The 16,600-nt window shown below is 36.7% G+C and overlaps 1 protein-coding gene across 1 annotated transcript in view; it reads left to right on the forward strand.

The window, feature by feature from the left end:
- The window catches only part of FAF1 (Fas associated factor 1), a 157,059-nt gene that overhangs the window by 114,812 nt on the left and 25,647 nt on the right, over nucleotides 1-16,600 (forward strand). The window contains exons 13-15 of the mRNA XM_027683114.1: nucleotides 124-278; nucleotides 9,505-9,641; nucleotides 12,208-12,296. Coding sequence (XP_027538915.1) covers nucleotides 124-278; nucleotides 9,505-9,641; nucleotides 12,208-12,296 — 381 coding nt within the window. The remainder of the gene's footprint in view (nucleotides 1-123; nucleotides 279-9,504; nucleotides 9,642-12,207; nucleotides 12,297-16,600) is intronic.

The following is a 16,600-nucleotide window of genomic DNA, read 5'->3' on the forward strand; positions in this document are numbered from 1 at the left end:
GAGATACTTCTTACCCTTGATAAACCCCACTGGGTGTACTAACACACGAATCTGCAGCAGCAATTTTAAATTGCTAAATAGCCTGAGGAAGTTTTCACTCATCTCTGATCATGTCTTTTCCAGAGAAAGCTTCTTGCTATCTACCTCCACCACGATGAAAGTGTACTAACCAACGTCTTCTGCTCACAAATGCTTTGTGCTGAATCTATTGTCTCCTACCTGAGTCAGAACTTCATAACCTGGGCATGGGACATGACAAAAGAAGCAAACAGAGCAAGGTAAGATTCTTTGAACTGTGAGTGGAGCAGCTTTTCTCTCAAGGAAGACCCTTATCTCTGGCTATCAAATCTTTTGTTGCTTGATATCTTTTTAAACTAAAAACTTCATGCTCATTCTCAGCTGATCAGTGAAGCTTTGCTGAGTGATGTTCACTGAGAATTGGGCTGGCCTTGTTTGCATTGCAAAGTGACTTCTTGTTCCTGTGCAGGAAAAAAATATTAGAAGAAATTATGTCCTTCTGGTTTTGAGTTTATTTTCAAACATAGTTCTAGGAATGTGTCTTCACAGTTTTGCATTGCAGTGCCATAATGTTATATGACACTAATTGTGTGTATGTTGGTTGTAACTGCATGAGAGCTGTCCGGGGTAAGTATTGTCGTTAATGAAAATCATATTTTAAAAATAACATTCATGTGATAAATTAGTATTAAAAACAGATTATGCAAAGAATTAAAAGCTTGTAATTCAAATGAACTTCTTTGAACTACAGTTTTCTTTCAGATCATTCCTTTGGTAATGTTCAGATATTTTGGATTTAATATAATAGAAGCTATCCTGTGTCTTAGGCCATCGTCTTACTGATGAGTAAAGATATGAAAACTGTAGATTCCACCTCCTTCTGCACCTTTTGTGTGTTACCAACAAATTTTCTTACTGTTATACTAAGACCTCTCTCTTAGTTACCAGTTGATGATAATCTGCTGAAAATAATGATTTTATTATTATTATTATTATTACATTTATAAATCAGACTTGTTTGGTTTTCTTAACTTGAACCTTTTTTCATCACTTTTATTTACCCAGAAGATGGCTGAATCTTGCCAGGATAATGTCTTCCATGTTATAATTAGAGTTATTCTGACTTTTATCCAAAAGATGCAACAGTAATTTGGGCTGGAATAAGGTTGCCACACAATTCCAGTGATTATTGAACAATTAAAATTATACATTTATGTTTCTTTCTCTTGTGGAGTACTAGAATAGAGCATTGATATATTCTTGTTCTTAACTATATAAATTATAGTTAATATTTCTTTGCTGAAAGTGAACTTGGAGGACAGAACAATCTCTTTTTCTAATGCACTTTTTAAATGATGCTTGTGTTTCTCAGGAATTCCTCACTTGACTTTCTGCGTTCTGTCATTGGAGGGATCAGCAGCAATGTTTCTAGTTTAAGTTATTCTAGAGAAGAGTAAAAGATTATGGGAAAAAGAAGTTGCAAAAACAGATGAAAACTTTCTAAAAAAGAAACAAGTAAGAGAGGAAAAAGAAACATCTAGGTTCTTTCATGGGACCAAATACATGGACTGGGAAGTTGCTTAAGTCTTTTGGTATTGCCATTCATGGGCAGTAAGGAGCCTCCTCCTTTTCTTTTATCCCACAAGTTGGTGTAGAAGGAAACACTATTTCTAAACCATCTGTAGTGGCTAAGTTCAGTTGACTACCTGCTGTTCTATTGTCTGCTCCTCTATTTAATTCTCTAGTTTCTTTTATTTTACAATGACAAAAAATTGCAGTGTAGTTTCTTTTGAAAAACTGTGTTTGAGGGTTTTTTTATGACTGACAATCAACAGCCATGTAATTGCTTTGTTGTGTTTTACTAAAGAAATCTATTAAGTAGCACAACTTTGATACACTAGTAATAAGAGTTTGCAGGTTACACAGACACCTGTGGTGACCAAAGCGACAGAAGCTGCTTGTTAGAAAGAGCCTGTACAGCTGTGTCCTATTAACTCCTTATGACACTTCTTAAAACACAAAATAAAGGGCTTGTTTAAGGCTTTATAGCTATTCTCAGTGAACCTACTCACCGATTGTGCTGGACGATAGGGTTTTTAAGCCTTCATTTTTTTGCTTTCTATTAACAACAACAAAGAAACTGTCATATTAACAGTGAGGTCAAAAAATAGTGAGGGGTAAACAAGGCATGCTGGCTCGAATTAGAATAATTTCTCCGTTGTGTTTAGTGTCACATCCTGCTCCTTGGACTGTGATTTCTTCAGAGGGGGCATGATGCTTCCTTCTCCCTTTGGAAAGTGCCAGTGCACTGTGGGCATTCCCATAAATAAATACTGAGTCAATCCCTCTGTTTAATTACTGCCCTTCATGATGTGACACAGTGACAGTGCTCTTGGAGCCCATTCTGTTTTGTATCCCTATGAATACAGTTAAATGTAGCTTTTTTATTTGAATGGTGAGAAGACAACTGCAACAACAGAAGGAACTGCATTTTGCGTGCTGGTGTAGACCAAGAGCAGCTCATTTGTGCGTTTACAATTGCATTGTAAAATAGCTGGAAAAGTCAGGGTGGGATGGCAGAGGAATCAGGTCCACTTGATTTACAGCAGTCAATAGAGATGCCTCAATGTCAGTAGTAAAAGGCATGTTTTCAGTACTGTACCATGGCATAAATAAGTTCAAACAGATATAAAGGCTTTTCTCACATAAGCCAAAAAAATCTTCTAAATATTGTGAGCTATAGATGTCATTTTATTCCCAAACTAGTCCTGTTTCCATTTTTCTCATTAATGAAATGGGTGTCCATCCTGAACACCATAGAACAAAACCAGCTCCAAAATCTTGTCATTTTCCCATTTTTTAATGTGTTTCTTGGCTGATACTGATATAGGAATGTGCTTTGAATCCTGCATTGCTGTACACAAGCACTTTTGATCTGGAATCTTTCAATCTTCAACACCCATTCCAACAGAGTGAAGACGGTTCTGTAGGTAGGACTAGAAGTCAAACACTGTGTGCAAATACCAGGTACCTGTTAGCAGTACTGCAAGAACATAAGAGTTATGACTTGGGAAATGAGATTTTTAAAAAATTCAGACTGCAGCCACTCAGGACTGTTACTTTGTCAAAATGAATAAGAACTCTAGTTAATACAGTTAAGAGGAGGGATTGTTTTGGCTTCCACAAATTTTAATTGCCTCGGACATAAGATTTGCAGGAAAGTGAGCAGTTACTCAGAGTAACTCCTGTGATTATTAATCTTTTCATTAATCATAATAAAGGGGACAAATTAATATAATAAAAGAATTAGCCTTCCTTTAGTAAACTAACATGGTGTTTTTGTAATACTGTTAAGGAACCTACATGAAAGCTTTACCCCTATAGCGTAGACTTTAGTTTAGACTTCAGCGAGCGTATGTTTGGAATATTCTTGTAATTTGTTGTTCATGATCAAAGGAGGGAAAAAAGCCACAGAGCTACATGTATATGTTTTACTTAAGATCTAGTTATATTCCACTGGATATTTGTATCCAGGAAAGATATATAGTAATATATATCCATACGTATGTATGGATGACATTGTACATATAACATCTACAAACGTAGATAATGCATAGTATTAAGAGATTTCCAGCATACATAGTGTTTGCCAAGCAAAGCAAAGCCAAAACCGTAAGACAGTGACTCGAATGTCTGTAGCAGCTTTTTAGCTTTTGATATCATTGCCCTTGGGCGCCGGATTTCAAGGCGTTACCAAGTTTTCTCAGCTCTGATGACAGGTACTTGTTAGTTTTAATGTTCAGATGATGGTTTTTCACTTTGCTTAAGCTTAGGAAAGAGTTAATTCACTAAAGCTCTTCTCAGCAGCAGGTTGTCTTCACCTGCAATTTCCGTCATCAAGTAATTAGCCATATTCACAGTTGCTGACCCTTAATACTAACCTACTGAATGATGCATGCCTGGATGAAGACCAGTTGACCATATTACTCCAGCTCCCCAATCCCATTTGATCCTTCAGCAAATATATTGCAGGTGTGGGGTCTTTGAGAGCTGGATGTGGTGAGTTAATTTCTCACTGCCTCTTTGGGAGTGACCGCAGATTCTCTGTATGTTGCTTGCAAAACTGTTGGACGTGTTCTTTAGGCACTAAATCCTTAACGGGTTTCACAGAACGGTGTGAAAACCTTTTCCATTGTATTCTGCAATATTTTATTTAATTTACTTTAATAGCAATACAGTGCCAGTCAATAAAAACAGGTCAAAAGTCTAATTAATGTTTTAAAAATAAAGGTTCTCAAACACCAGGCGAATTTGTCATTTTCTGTATGGTTTGTTTTGAGGAGGAAGAGGAAAGAAGGTGAGGAGGGAACCCTTCTGTTCCATGATTACATCCCACCCGCTCATTTTCTCCTTTTCTCCTTTGCTTTTGATTTTAGTGGCGGTCTTAACAGAATGTCAAGATCAATTTGCAGCATGGTTTAACTCAAGGTTTTCATTCTGCCAGCAGCAATTGTCCTAACGAACAATGCCATGTGTTCTTGTAACTTCAGAAGCTTTTAGAAGGCTCCTGGCAAGGGCAGCATCTAATGACTTTATTAGTGTAGGGTTTCAAAATGGGCTCAGTAATTGTTCGCATCTCTTTGTCATTTAGTCATAATTACTGCATAGTATTGTTTGGGGTTGCACTTGTGAATAGTTTCCTAATAGCACTGAAACGAACTAAAAAAGGAAAAGGATAAAAGGTGATTGTCTCTTTAGATAGAGAACAAAACAGCCTGTATATAGATGATGGTTAAACTGTTTATTATACACCCACCAGAAAAGGTAAACTATCCCTGCTTAAATATTTATGTGCTTCAAGGTAATTTCATGTTAGTAATCTAAAAATGTCCAAATTTGGAAAATAAAAATCAGCAGAGAAGGCATTTTAATCTGGTCGTGATTGGTAAGATATGGATGTCTATAATATTCAACTATAAATAGAAAGCAGCCTCTCTGATGTTATCAGAGAGGTTTTCAGTGCATCAGTTTATATGCCTATAGCAAACTTTTAAGGTCATCTGAAAAAAAAAAGGCAGTATTAAAAGCACAGGAATTAAACTGATACGTTTGTAAGCATGTTTTAAGTCCCCACTATAAAACCAGTTCCCAAAGAAAGTTCTGTCCCACTGTTCTCAAGCTCCAGCCTATGTGATTAAGCTTCTTGAGCAGAAAAGCTGAAATAAAACTCTGTAGTGTCCTGTGCCAAAGAGCTGAAGGCAGAACAGGTATCGAGACAGACTTGTTGGACTGTTTTGAGAAAGGATCTGGTCGTATTCTCTTACTGCTTGGTCCATATGGTGTATTTGTGCAATTGTTCCTCCGATTTGGAGACCTTCATTGACCTTGTGGAATTGCATTTTACCTGTCAAGATGATTCTTTGATTTGTGAAGATTAATCTGAATTCTCTGACTGACTTCCAATATACTTGCAGCTCCTCCCACTTTACTAACATCTGTAAAGTAACTGAACACACTCTCTGTTCTTATCCGGGCTATTATTAAATCTACCTGTAGCAAGCTTTGGATATTCCTTAGCAAATTGTGTATTACATTCCTTTCTAATTTGAATTTGGCTCCTTTATCCATCTTTAAAACATGCCTTGTATCTGTTGCTCATTCCCCCTTGTGTTTGAGTCAACAGTTACCACTTTACTAGTAGGTAAGGCAATAACTCTGTATTATGGAGACTGTAGAGGCCTTATTTGAATATGCCAATTCAAGATCTCAGCTTTTATTCTTTTAAAAATGTAAATACCCAATAGAAAAATGTTATTTTTACATTAACATTTTAATGAGTCTTATGTTGACTTTTCACGGTATATAATCATTATTAAAAATAATCAGGAATCTTGCATATTTAATACTCATAATTGTTTTCTTCGTGTTCAACAATGAAGTTACATTTTTTTGAACCCATTTCTGAAGTGTTAAAGTTTCTTCAAGTAAGGTTAACTTTGTGAATTATCTGGCCATAAATAAGTTATGCTTTTTTGGCCCAAAATCATCCTGGTTGTATACTGAATGCCAGTTCGGACTGGAAGAGAACAGATTGTTTAGAAGAGGTTGTCAGATTTTCTGCTGCTGCTGCTTTTTAAGGAGGACTTTAGGCTGAGGTGATAAAGCAGAAAACATCTCCAGCGCAGCCTTCCTGTTAAAACCTCCCTTGCAAGAAGCATAGAGGGCACCATGTGCCAGAGGGCCTCATTTCAGGAGGAAACTTTTCCAAAGTTTTCCTACCAGTGTAAAAATAAAAAGTAACTGCAGGAATTTATACGAGTAAGACTGTAACAAATAAGCAGGTCTCTGTAATTTGTGTTGGTATTGAAAATAAAAAAAAATATATCCAAAATCCTATGCATTTTTTAAATTTTTATCCTAATACATTTTTCCATACATTTGAGAGCTGATGACTCCTCGCACAGGTTATCTCAAAGTGCATGTGGAGGGGTAACTGCTGTGCAGGGATCAACAGCTCCCCAGATTAACATCCTCATGGCACCAGAATAATTTTTCCTGTGTGCCACTTTTAACTGCAGAGTGAACTGTGTCTAAGAATTAACACCTGTTCAATCTACATCTAAGAAATAAGTTTGTAATTCTTTTTAGGGTTTGTTTCTGTATTTGTCAACCCGTGGTCAGCGTCCGCATTTGTTCTGTAGCTTTATCTGCTGATTTCATTGATAGTGAGTCATGAAAGAAATGATGCTGTTTGCCAGAACTGTTACTTTTCTTCATGGACTTCATTCTTGTAGCTTTGGAGAATATTTTGAAGCAGATTTTTCCTTCATAAAATGCTTTTTTGCCTTTCTCATACTTCTCCCTCCTTGAATTTTTCTGTAGTTTTAAAATGAGAAGACTAGTAGGATGCCATATGCCCTCCTTTTCTGGCAGCATTCCTCTATTTCCACTGTTGGTTGGAGATCACAGTAATCCAGCGTGTTGTGGAAAACGGTTTTCCCTGGAGGGACATCTGGCTCTTTGATGGACTCCACGGGCAGTTCTCTTGGCAGCTCTGGAGATGCCCCTGAAAGATCTGGCACACTTCTGTTCAGATGAAAGTGAGAAAATCCCTTGTTAGTGATATACAGAGTAAGATACTGGTTATTGCACCAAATTGTTTTGGTCCTACTCCCATACTTCTAATTGTAAATATTAGTACAGAGGAGTTTTTTTACTTGGTTATGAATGTGGAATACAATTAAAAAGTCTGCAAATACAGAATCAGGAAAGGCAGAAAAAGAAAAAAAGTTACAACATTAGTTAAGTAGCTTCAAAATCTCTTAAAAGGCAAAGAAAATACTGAATGGGAATCATGAATGAAAACTCAATTCCTACTTATCTAGTAAAATGAAGAGATGTGTTAAGACTCTTTGCCACTAGCCTGGCAAGGAAAAGGTCTGTGAGTGATTTTTGGTGAAGAGTAGTTGTACCTCCACATTTTTGTTGGCTTTACTACCTTTTATTTCAACAGACAAGTGAGGTCTTCCTTGATGCCAGGGAGCAGATGTTCTCATGTGTACTTGTTCTGCTCTGAAGATACATGTTGATAACCATGATACCTATAAAAACATATTTTGGGACTGAGTTATGGGTTGACTAAATACAGAATTGATTTTAAAAAAAATTAACAAACCGACATCTTTAACTAGTACAACTGGTATTGTAATAGTCTCTTCAGTTTTGTTCCTTCTAGCATTATTCTCACGGCACTTTTTCGCCTCCAGTTAAATTTTTTGGTTTTCCATTAAACTTGAGTGCTTTTATTCTGTGCTTTGTTGAAGACTGTTAAACAGTTTTAATACACAAGTCTCAGGAATTCAGTTCAATTGTCCACTGTCTTTATTACTTCCAGGAGTGAAACCTTGAACTCACATAAGTCATTTTGCCATGGAATGTCACCATTGACTTCTGTGAGGTCAAGATTTCACTTACCTGTTCCCAACTTGAAAAGAAAGCATCAAAAAACATTATTTAGCTTGAGAGTTTACATGTCCAGACTTTACAACCACTTTATTTTATCCTTACCTGATGGTGTGTCTTTATCTAGCTGTTTCCAGTGTAGCAGAGGCTTTTTTGACGTAGTCTTTGTGTCTGATTGTTCTGAATTGCAAAAGACAGAGAATTGACTTTGAACTACTCACTCACTCATTGCCTCCCCTTCAACTGCAGCCACAGTTACACTAGAAATTGTCTTTGAGAAGAGTTTTTTTAGTACTTCAGTGCCTCCAATAACACCAATGCTGCACTCGTCAGGTTTACCCATTTTTAGCCATTTTATTAGATATGATACATATTGATTAAAAAAATTGTAATTTTGAATATTTTCAGTATCTTTGAGAAGAAATTACTTGGAGCACTTGACATTTTAATGCAGTTTGTCTTTTCAAATAGGTTTGGCTTCTAATGCATGTGACAACAGGACTTTGCTCTTCAGTTAGAGCATACATTTCAGAGTAGTTGTTACCTAAAATATTATCATAAGGCATAAGAAAACACACGATTTAAGTTGCCTTTCATGAACATAATTAAGAATTAATAAGTCTGTACCAGTGGCTAGTCCTCAGAATTTCCACTGTTTTGCCTTTTGTGACCCGTGTTATTAAAAGTCCATTATTTTTACAGACTTTATTAAATTGGATCTTATTAAAGCATTCTATATTTGCATTTGGTCTTTCATAATTCATTATTATTATGACATTTACTTTTTACCATCAGATCTGAAAACATATCATAAGCTACCCTTTTCTCTTGAAAGAAATGCTAATTTCAAACAGTCCTTTAATGGAAGAGAAAAGCTTTATCAGTTTTTTCATTTATTCAAGATCGTGTTAAGAATACTAATGTTAGACTTCTGTATGCTAATATCCAAGAGCTTTTTTTGGTCAAAAGCTTAGAATTATTGTTTTTTAGACCACACTGCTAAGTATGTCACTGGCAGGGCACTAGTACAAAAGAAAATACAATTCTGAAGTACCATGTTTTAATTCTGTGACTGATAAAACTGATTTCTTGATCTTTCATTATTAAATTATGCTTCTGTATGAAATCTACTATTTTTATACTTCACCATGTTTATTAGATTGCGGCTCTGCTTAGTTTCTCTTCAGAAGTTTTTAACAATTGCTTTAGCATGATTATTTGGGGGGGTGGTTTTGAATTATAGCCTGCATAGTAGTGTAACAGGAAATAGAATTCTCCATCTAATAAATTACTATCTCAAGCAATTGTTAATTGTTTTCATTTAGACAATCCAGGCCTATCATGTGTGTAAATACTGTAATAATTTTGTCATAAAAAGAGGTAAAGAGCTCTAGAATTGAATGCAGAAGCCTCGATGTTAAACAGCAGGTAACACTCAGTTAAACTGCTAAATTTAGCATAATTTTCTTTTTTAAACTTAACTTCAAAAACACCTCTACAATCTTAACTATTTTTTCCCCCCAGGTTTCTGACAATGTGCACTAGACACTTCGGGAGTGTTGTAGCCCAAACAATTCGAACTCAGAAGACAGACCAGTTTCCACTTTTCCTTATTATTATGGGAAAACGATCATCTAATGAAGTATTGAATGTAATACAAGGTACAGTTCTCACTTCATATTAAAAGTGTTCCTTACATGAGTATGGAAACTGTTACAAGAGACCTTTTCTAATTGTTTCTCTTTTAAGATGTTCAGAATATGAATTTATTGCACAGACGACACTTCCAGTTGCCAGGAAATAAATATCTACTACTCTTAAATGTATTAATTAACATGGTATTAGAGATTGAAGTTGCTATGACTGTAGCAGAATTACAGATAAAGAGTTTGGTTTTTTAAAGTGCAAGCCAAATTTTCTAAAGAAGGAGCTACACTTAGTTTTCCAAATTTACATCAAGGCAAATCCCTGATTTTCAAAAGATTTTGGCTGCACTTTTTGCATCGTGCCAGAATGCATTGGTGCTTTGTGTGGAGTTCCTTGTTAATATGTGTGCTCCTGTTGCATGTGGTGGGCTGGTATTTGGACATGAGTTGCTTTTTCAGACCTACCTGCATTTTTGATTCCCCGAATCAGATCAGGATTTAAGTTACCAATATAATCTCACGTAAATGAAGCTTTTGGGCTTACATGAGCAGTTCTTCTTGGCATAACCATTCCTCTGATTTCACTGACAGCAAGATGACTTAGATGTGCAGTGCTGCCCTTTGATTGCTGTTCTCAGTAACTCCTCAAATTAGAACACATCAAAGAATGGCTGCCTCTCATTTCTTCTGCTTTCTCCACAAGTTTGTCTTCGTGACAGTGTTTCCTCATTTATTTATTGCTTATATCTAGCAATCTTTATTGTAATCTCCTTATTTTCCTGAGGAGATTCAGCCTCAGGAAATGCTGCCTTTTGTGGACAGCATTACTCTTTTACATTTCTTTCTGCATCTGGGATTAATAATTTTCTTGAGGAGTCTGCAGTGCTTCTTCCCGGGGACAAAATGGTTAATTTTTGCAGGGATTTTGTCTCCTTAGTGCAAGGTACAGCACGGCACTAATTCATCATATGGCTGTCACTTATTGAACTTACTTCATACAAATAGTCTTATAAATAAATTTTCTTGGTTTTCTGACTCTGCAGTACAGTCCGGCACCTTTGTCATCCCACTGAAGTCAGTGGTGCTGCTGACTTAAATGACTTAACTGTTTTTGCAACTTGGTGACTCAAAAGTCATAATACAACGCATCTTTATATTATGAAACAATCCAGATTATTTAATTGCCTTCATTAAGTTTTAATGATTAGTCAGGTTTTCTGTGATCTTTTGTATTAAACTAAAGCAATCACCTATTGTAGCCTTACTTAAATTTATCCTTTAACAAAAATCAAGCAAGCAGTGCTTGTTATTTTCCCATGAGCCGGGGCACTGGTGTCTTTTAACAATACACCCCCAAATGAATGGTGGTCTCTGAAGTCCTGCATGTTGTAGCGTGTGGGATAACATTTTCTGCTAAGGTAGCAAATGTTAGAAGTGGGAACAATGAGGGCCTTTCAGGGCTGGGCGAGAAGGCATGTTTACAGAAGAGATACAACAATATAGAAACTTAAGTCCCGATGGCGTTTATTGAAATGCAGACTAAGTTTGCTTTTGATTTTTATTTTTTTTTACTGGGGTTGGAAACTATGGGGACAGTTTTGTTTTCTTTAGTGGTACTGTGGCTTCTGGTTAGTTTATTCTTTTTAAAACTTTGACCAGCATCACCAGTATAAATCCAGCTCTTGTTGGTATTGTTCTGCTATGGTCCAACAGCTGTTTAGGCAGGCAGATGTTAAGACTTTATAGTTTTAGACCCTTTCTCATGGTTTAAGACCTTTTAACTACTATGACAAGTGGCTCTAATGGGTAGTCTAGTCTTTGGTTTAGAAAGAGAAACCAAAGAAGCATCCTGGTAGAAAATTAAACTAATCTTTCAGTCTTATTGAAGACAGGAGGCACACTGGGAGAAAAATATGAGGAGGTATCTATCTATTTTCCTATATATGTGTTCTATTTCTTGATATATATATATATGGATGACTTACTTTTCTGCTTTATTAGCTTTGCAAGTTTTATCAGAAGTAAATACACTAAAGAGAATAAGTTATAGTATTTGAAATTTTATTGCTAGTTATACCTGAATAAAATGTGTACACACACATCCATTCCATCATTGTATTCTGTTTTTTTTCCTTTTTTTAAACAATCCACTTGGGTGCTGCTGCCAACATCCTACCTTTTTTTACCTGACTAAGCAATTGCTTCAGTCTCCCTGATTTTACCTGGGAATTCTGAAACTGTAAAATTAATTTCACATCAAGGAGTCACAGATCTATTACTTCGGTTTAACATCAGTGATTAAAATGAAAAATAGAGTTATTTCACGCAAGCACAAAAGTAGTTGTTCAGATTTGCACCACCTGAAATTTTAACCTATGATCAATATTTGGTTGTGAAAACAATTTTGAATTTTCAGTAAAAAGGCAAGCTGAAAGCATTCTACTGAGATATTTGCATTTTCTACTCTGTCTTCTTTTTTTTTTTAAGTCTGGCTATTTCTTATGGATTAATTCTAAAATGACTTCTTTTTTGTTTAATAACTTTAATGAAATGAAGTTCAGCTATCTTCCTTTGTTGCTAGGTAACACAACAGTGGATGAGCTAATGATGAGGCTGATGGCTGCGATGGAGATCTTCAGTGCCCAGCAGCAGGAAGACATAAAAGATGAGGTGAATGTTGAAAGTTACTGCAGATTCCTACTGGCTTCCACTAAACACTGGGGATGTAAATTAACCAGATGTTTCTTTAGCTAGTGGAGTTGGTTATGATGTGTTTTAGTGTTTCTTCCATCATCAGAAATTAAGAAGGTTAAATCTCCTTTGCATATTTATTTGGGTCTCTCAAAACAACTCCTCCTTTTTGGTCTTGTCATTTTTAGCTTCTTTCCTTTTCCTGAACATTAGTCATGAGTAACTGTTGACATTAGAGTGGTGTTATAAAGCTTAATATGTACACACAAGGAAACAGCAATCAGATTTTTTCCCAATGACCAGCTCCAAGTCACAGGTAGAAAACAAAAATAGATTAATGTATCTTAAATATGTTTAAAAGGGGACTGAAACCAACTTTAACCAGTACACCAGTACTGAACCACCATTCAGAATGATGCAGAATGTATAAGTGATGACAAGACTTCTCAAAACCAGTGTTTCAATTACTCAGAAGTACACACAGTGAGGAATACAGCTGAAAGATCTTTATCTGTTACTCTATAAATTGAGAGTGACATTTTGAAGTAATGAAGTACTTAGGAATTTATAATAATAGGTGTGTTGCCATTCAAGATTATTCTTATCCTGTTGTATAGACATTGATTGACAATAATTCACTAAACACATTCTTCACATTTAAATTTTGTATCTCATTAGTACAAGATTTACTGATTATAATATGAAGGCATGGTGTCTGCACAATATCTGTCATTCACTTTTTCTTCTTTATTAATGCTACCTGTAATTCATTGGTAAAGAAATTGACGTTAATTTTGTTAATACTGAACACAGATTTAAATATGAGGATTACAACAAAAATCCAAGGCACAATATAATTGAATTTTTTATTGCATTTTAACAGAATATGTCAGGTATGGGAGTTTTCTTAATGCTTTAATAAGAAGGTAAAATTAACATCACAGATGAGTTCTAAGAGAGGTTCAGCATTAAACACTATAAAAGTTGATAAAAAGGAAGAAAACTGAGGGAAAGAAAAGCATATCAAGGCAGAGAGATAAGAGCAAATAAGGGGCAGGAGAAGAAACTAGAAGTGATAGGGTTGGAACAGCAGGAGGAACAGGACACCGGAACAGTTGGCCAGAGCAGGGAACACCAGTGTTTAGGAGAGAGGGTGGGGGCAGGAGAGACAGTGATAGACCTGCCCTAGGAGGGTAAAACCAAATGGATTTGCAGCAGGGTGTAAGGGCTATAAAGCTTAAAGCAAGAGGAGATTCAGTAGCCTTGGGGCCACGATTGCAGAACAGGGAACTGGCTCCTGTCCCGAGCTGCCCTCAGTCCTTCACTGGATGACCAAGAGCAGTGACAGTCCAGACCCACGATGGGATTGTTTGTCTCCTGGCTTCTTACCCCTAGTGTTCTACCTATGTAGGAGAATGGAAAATAAATTTTTACACATTTCTCAAAAATCTGCCTTTGTCCAAGTCTTCTATAGTCTTCTCCCTTTGTTTTTCTGTCACTGAGAGCATCAGTGACATTTCTTCCCCAACAGGAGCTTTTTCTAACACACTTTGACATTCAGAAAACTAATGGAAAATTTCATAAACTTTGGGGGCAGATTTCCAGACACTGTTGGTTCTATACACAAATAGGATATTTACTTACACCTTGGCTCCACTTGTTACAAACACACTGAAAAGGTGATCTCAGACACTTTTGCCTTTGAAGCAGGAAGTTTAAAAATAAAAAATAACCTCTCTTTATGAAGTTACTATTCCAGAGAGAGAGTATTTGACAAGCAGTCTGTACTCAATAGAGGGCTTTAGCCTGAAAACAAAATATTACCTTTTTGTGGTTTGCTACATAACATGTAGCTTTCTTGTAAGCCTTGTACTTGACAACTTCGAGTGTTCAAACATCACCACCTTTTCTTTTTTAAGATGTTATTGCAGTTGGTGAAATTTTTTCCCAAATATTACAATAGCAAACAGGATACAGAGTCCGGTTTCTGTTACTGTTTTCTTAATAACAACAATAAGTCATCGTAAAACCACAGGAAGATAAGCATAAAATTCTTTTGTGCTTTAAAAAGAGAAGTCATCTATATAGTGTTGCTGTAAACAGAAGTGTGTGTGAGAGAGAAACAGAACTGGAAACATTTGTAAATAACAGCATGAAGTCATTAATGAGTGAGTTTATGCAGCTGAACTCCTCCAGTTTGGATTTTTAACTTGCATGCACGTGAAAGGTTCAAACACGGCTATTGCACAATCCTGTTTGGATCAGCATGTTTTGCAGTGCCCTCTGATGGTTATTTCAGTACAGGATGCCTGTTCCCACTGCCAGCTAATGGTACAGGTGTTCACCATGACGTGTGCTGTAGCTCCAGTCAGCTCCCTGTCACTGACCATCGGCTGATGGTGTGGGCAGGATGCTCAGAACAGCATCACCTGCTCACCTCACCTGAGCAAAGTGAGTCACCCCAGCTGGTGGTAGTAGTATGTTTAGCTCAATCCTGTGCTTTTGTATCCATGTATTGGTAAAATGTACCAGTTTAGCCTCATACAATTTTAATGGGGCAAATCTGGTGCATGTTTCTATAATGTCAAGTGCTAAAATACCATCATTTAACTAGCAATTGGATTTAATTTTTAGATTTGTGTATTGCATTTGATTAAGCCTTTCCTTACATACTCTCCAAAGAAATACCTTAAAAACACTGAGATGCATATGTGTATTCATAGTAATGCAACATCCCTGTCCTATGGTACGGTGATGTATAATTTCAGGATCCATTTGCTCTCCCAAGCTTCCTGAAAGGGAGGTCAATCTGCTGTCACCTTCTTTTCCCCACCCCTCCAGGGTTGTGGGTCAGTCATAGCTGTTTCTGTGTTGACCAGATGACATTTTGGAAACCTCCTGCCTCTTTTGGACAACACTGTTGACATGCCATTGTAGGTACATGGTCTAGGGGTCCTACTGTCTGTTTCTATAAGTTTGCTCCTTAAATTACCGTACTAACAAGCTACAAATAGCAAAATCTGATGAGCAGCACAGTGATGTGCTTATGTGGCTCTTTTGATAAGAAGTGGACAAGGGATAATTTAATGGTGGGTTCAGCAGCAGTGAGGCCAACTGGCCAGGATACAATTCCACCCCTCCCAGTGCAGTCAGGTTTGGAGGCTGAATTCCAGCCTCATGCTGTGTATGCAGAGTTATTTTGTAGCTACACCAATTATTTAATGCACCTGATGGATGTCTTTTCTTTTTTTAACTATGTTTGCTCTCTGGTCACTACTACAAACACTGATAGCTCAGCTACTGCTCAGGTGGTGGTGCTGGGGGTTTTTGGAAAGAGGAAATAAATGTCACTAAGAAGTTTCTCCTGTAAGCAAGAGAGGGTATCTCAGAACAGGGACAACCAGCCTCTGGCACTGTTGATCAGGGTGTGAACTGAGATTTTTCGGGGACTGACTTTGAAAAGAACGTGTAGTATCAGTTCCTCTTGAGTATCAGTTCCTCTTAAGTGTCAATGCCTGCTGCTGAGATTAGGAAAACAAATAATAGTTGTAAAATATTGTACGCCCTGGAATGTCAGTTTTTAAACACCCTGATAGCTTGCTTACTTTAATTGGATAGTAAATAATCATCTCAGCATGGCGTGATGGGCCCGAATAGATCCGAGTTAGTTCCTTTGTGAGATTAATGTGAAGAGATCTGAGATTAAATCCTGGCGTTACAGCACAACACACCTGTTCTGGGCCGATCCTGAACATTTTTTCTCCATTGCCTGAGGAAGAGGCTTCTCAAAGGATTACAGTAACACTTTTTGACAAGCTTATACAGGGTGGAGTTTCCATGTAGTGACAGGGCTCATTTGATGATGCCTCAGTAATGCATTCTTTTTATTTTTGCTGTCAACATTTATTACTGTAGAAGCATTGACTGTTACACGGCCGGTCCAACTTGTCCACATTTAAGTAACAGTAGGTCTCTCGTCAAGTTTATTTTTGTCGTTACGCAACACTGGCACTCCAGCTCTCGGATTAGACTTCAAGGTGGAATTGTAATACCCACAATTACTTCAGAGACCTTATTTTTACAAATACCAATTAAAACCTGCAATTTACTATAAACTATGTCTGCTGATGCACTGGTCTTTAGTGTAAAAGAGAGGCACTTAAGAGTTTTTAAACTGGAAAAACTACTATAAACAGACTGACTGAAGATAAGCTGTAGAAAAATGTAGACCTGCAGAGCCATCATCTTTCCTCTCTGTTCTTAGGTGACATCTCATTTTCCTA

This window comes from Neopelma chrysocephalum, unplaced genomic scaffold, assembly GCF_003984885.1.
Source record: "Neopelma chrysocephalum unplaced genomic scaffold, ASM398488v2 Primary Assembly neopelma1_64, whole genome shotgun sequence".
In the NCBI taxonomy this organism is placed as follows: Eukaryota; Metazoa; Chordata; class Aves; order Passeriformes; family Pipridae; genus Neopelma; species Neopelma chrysocephalum.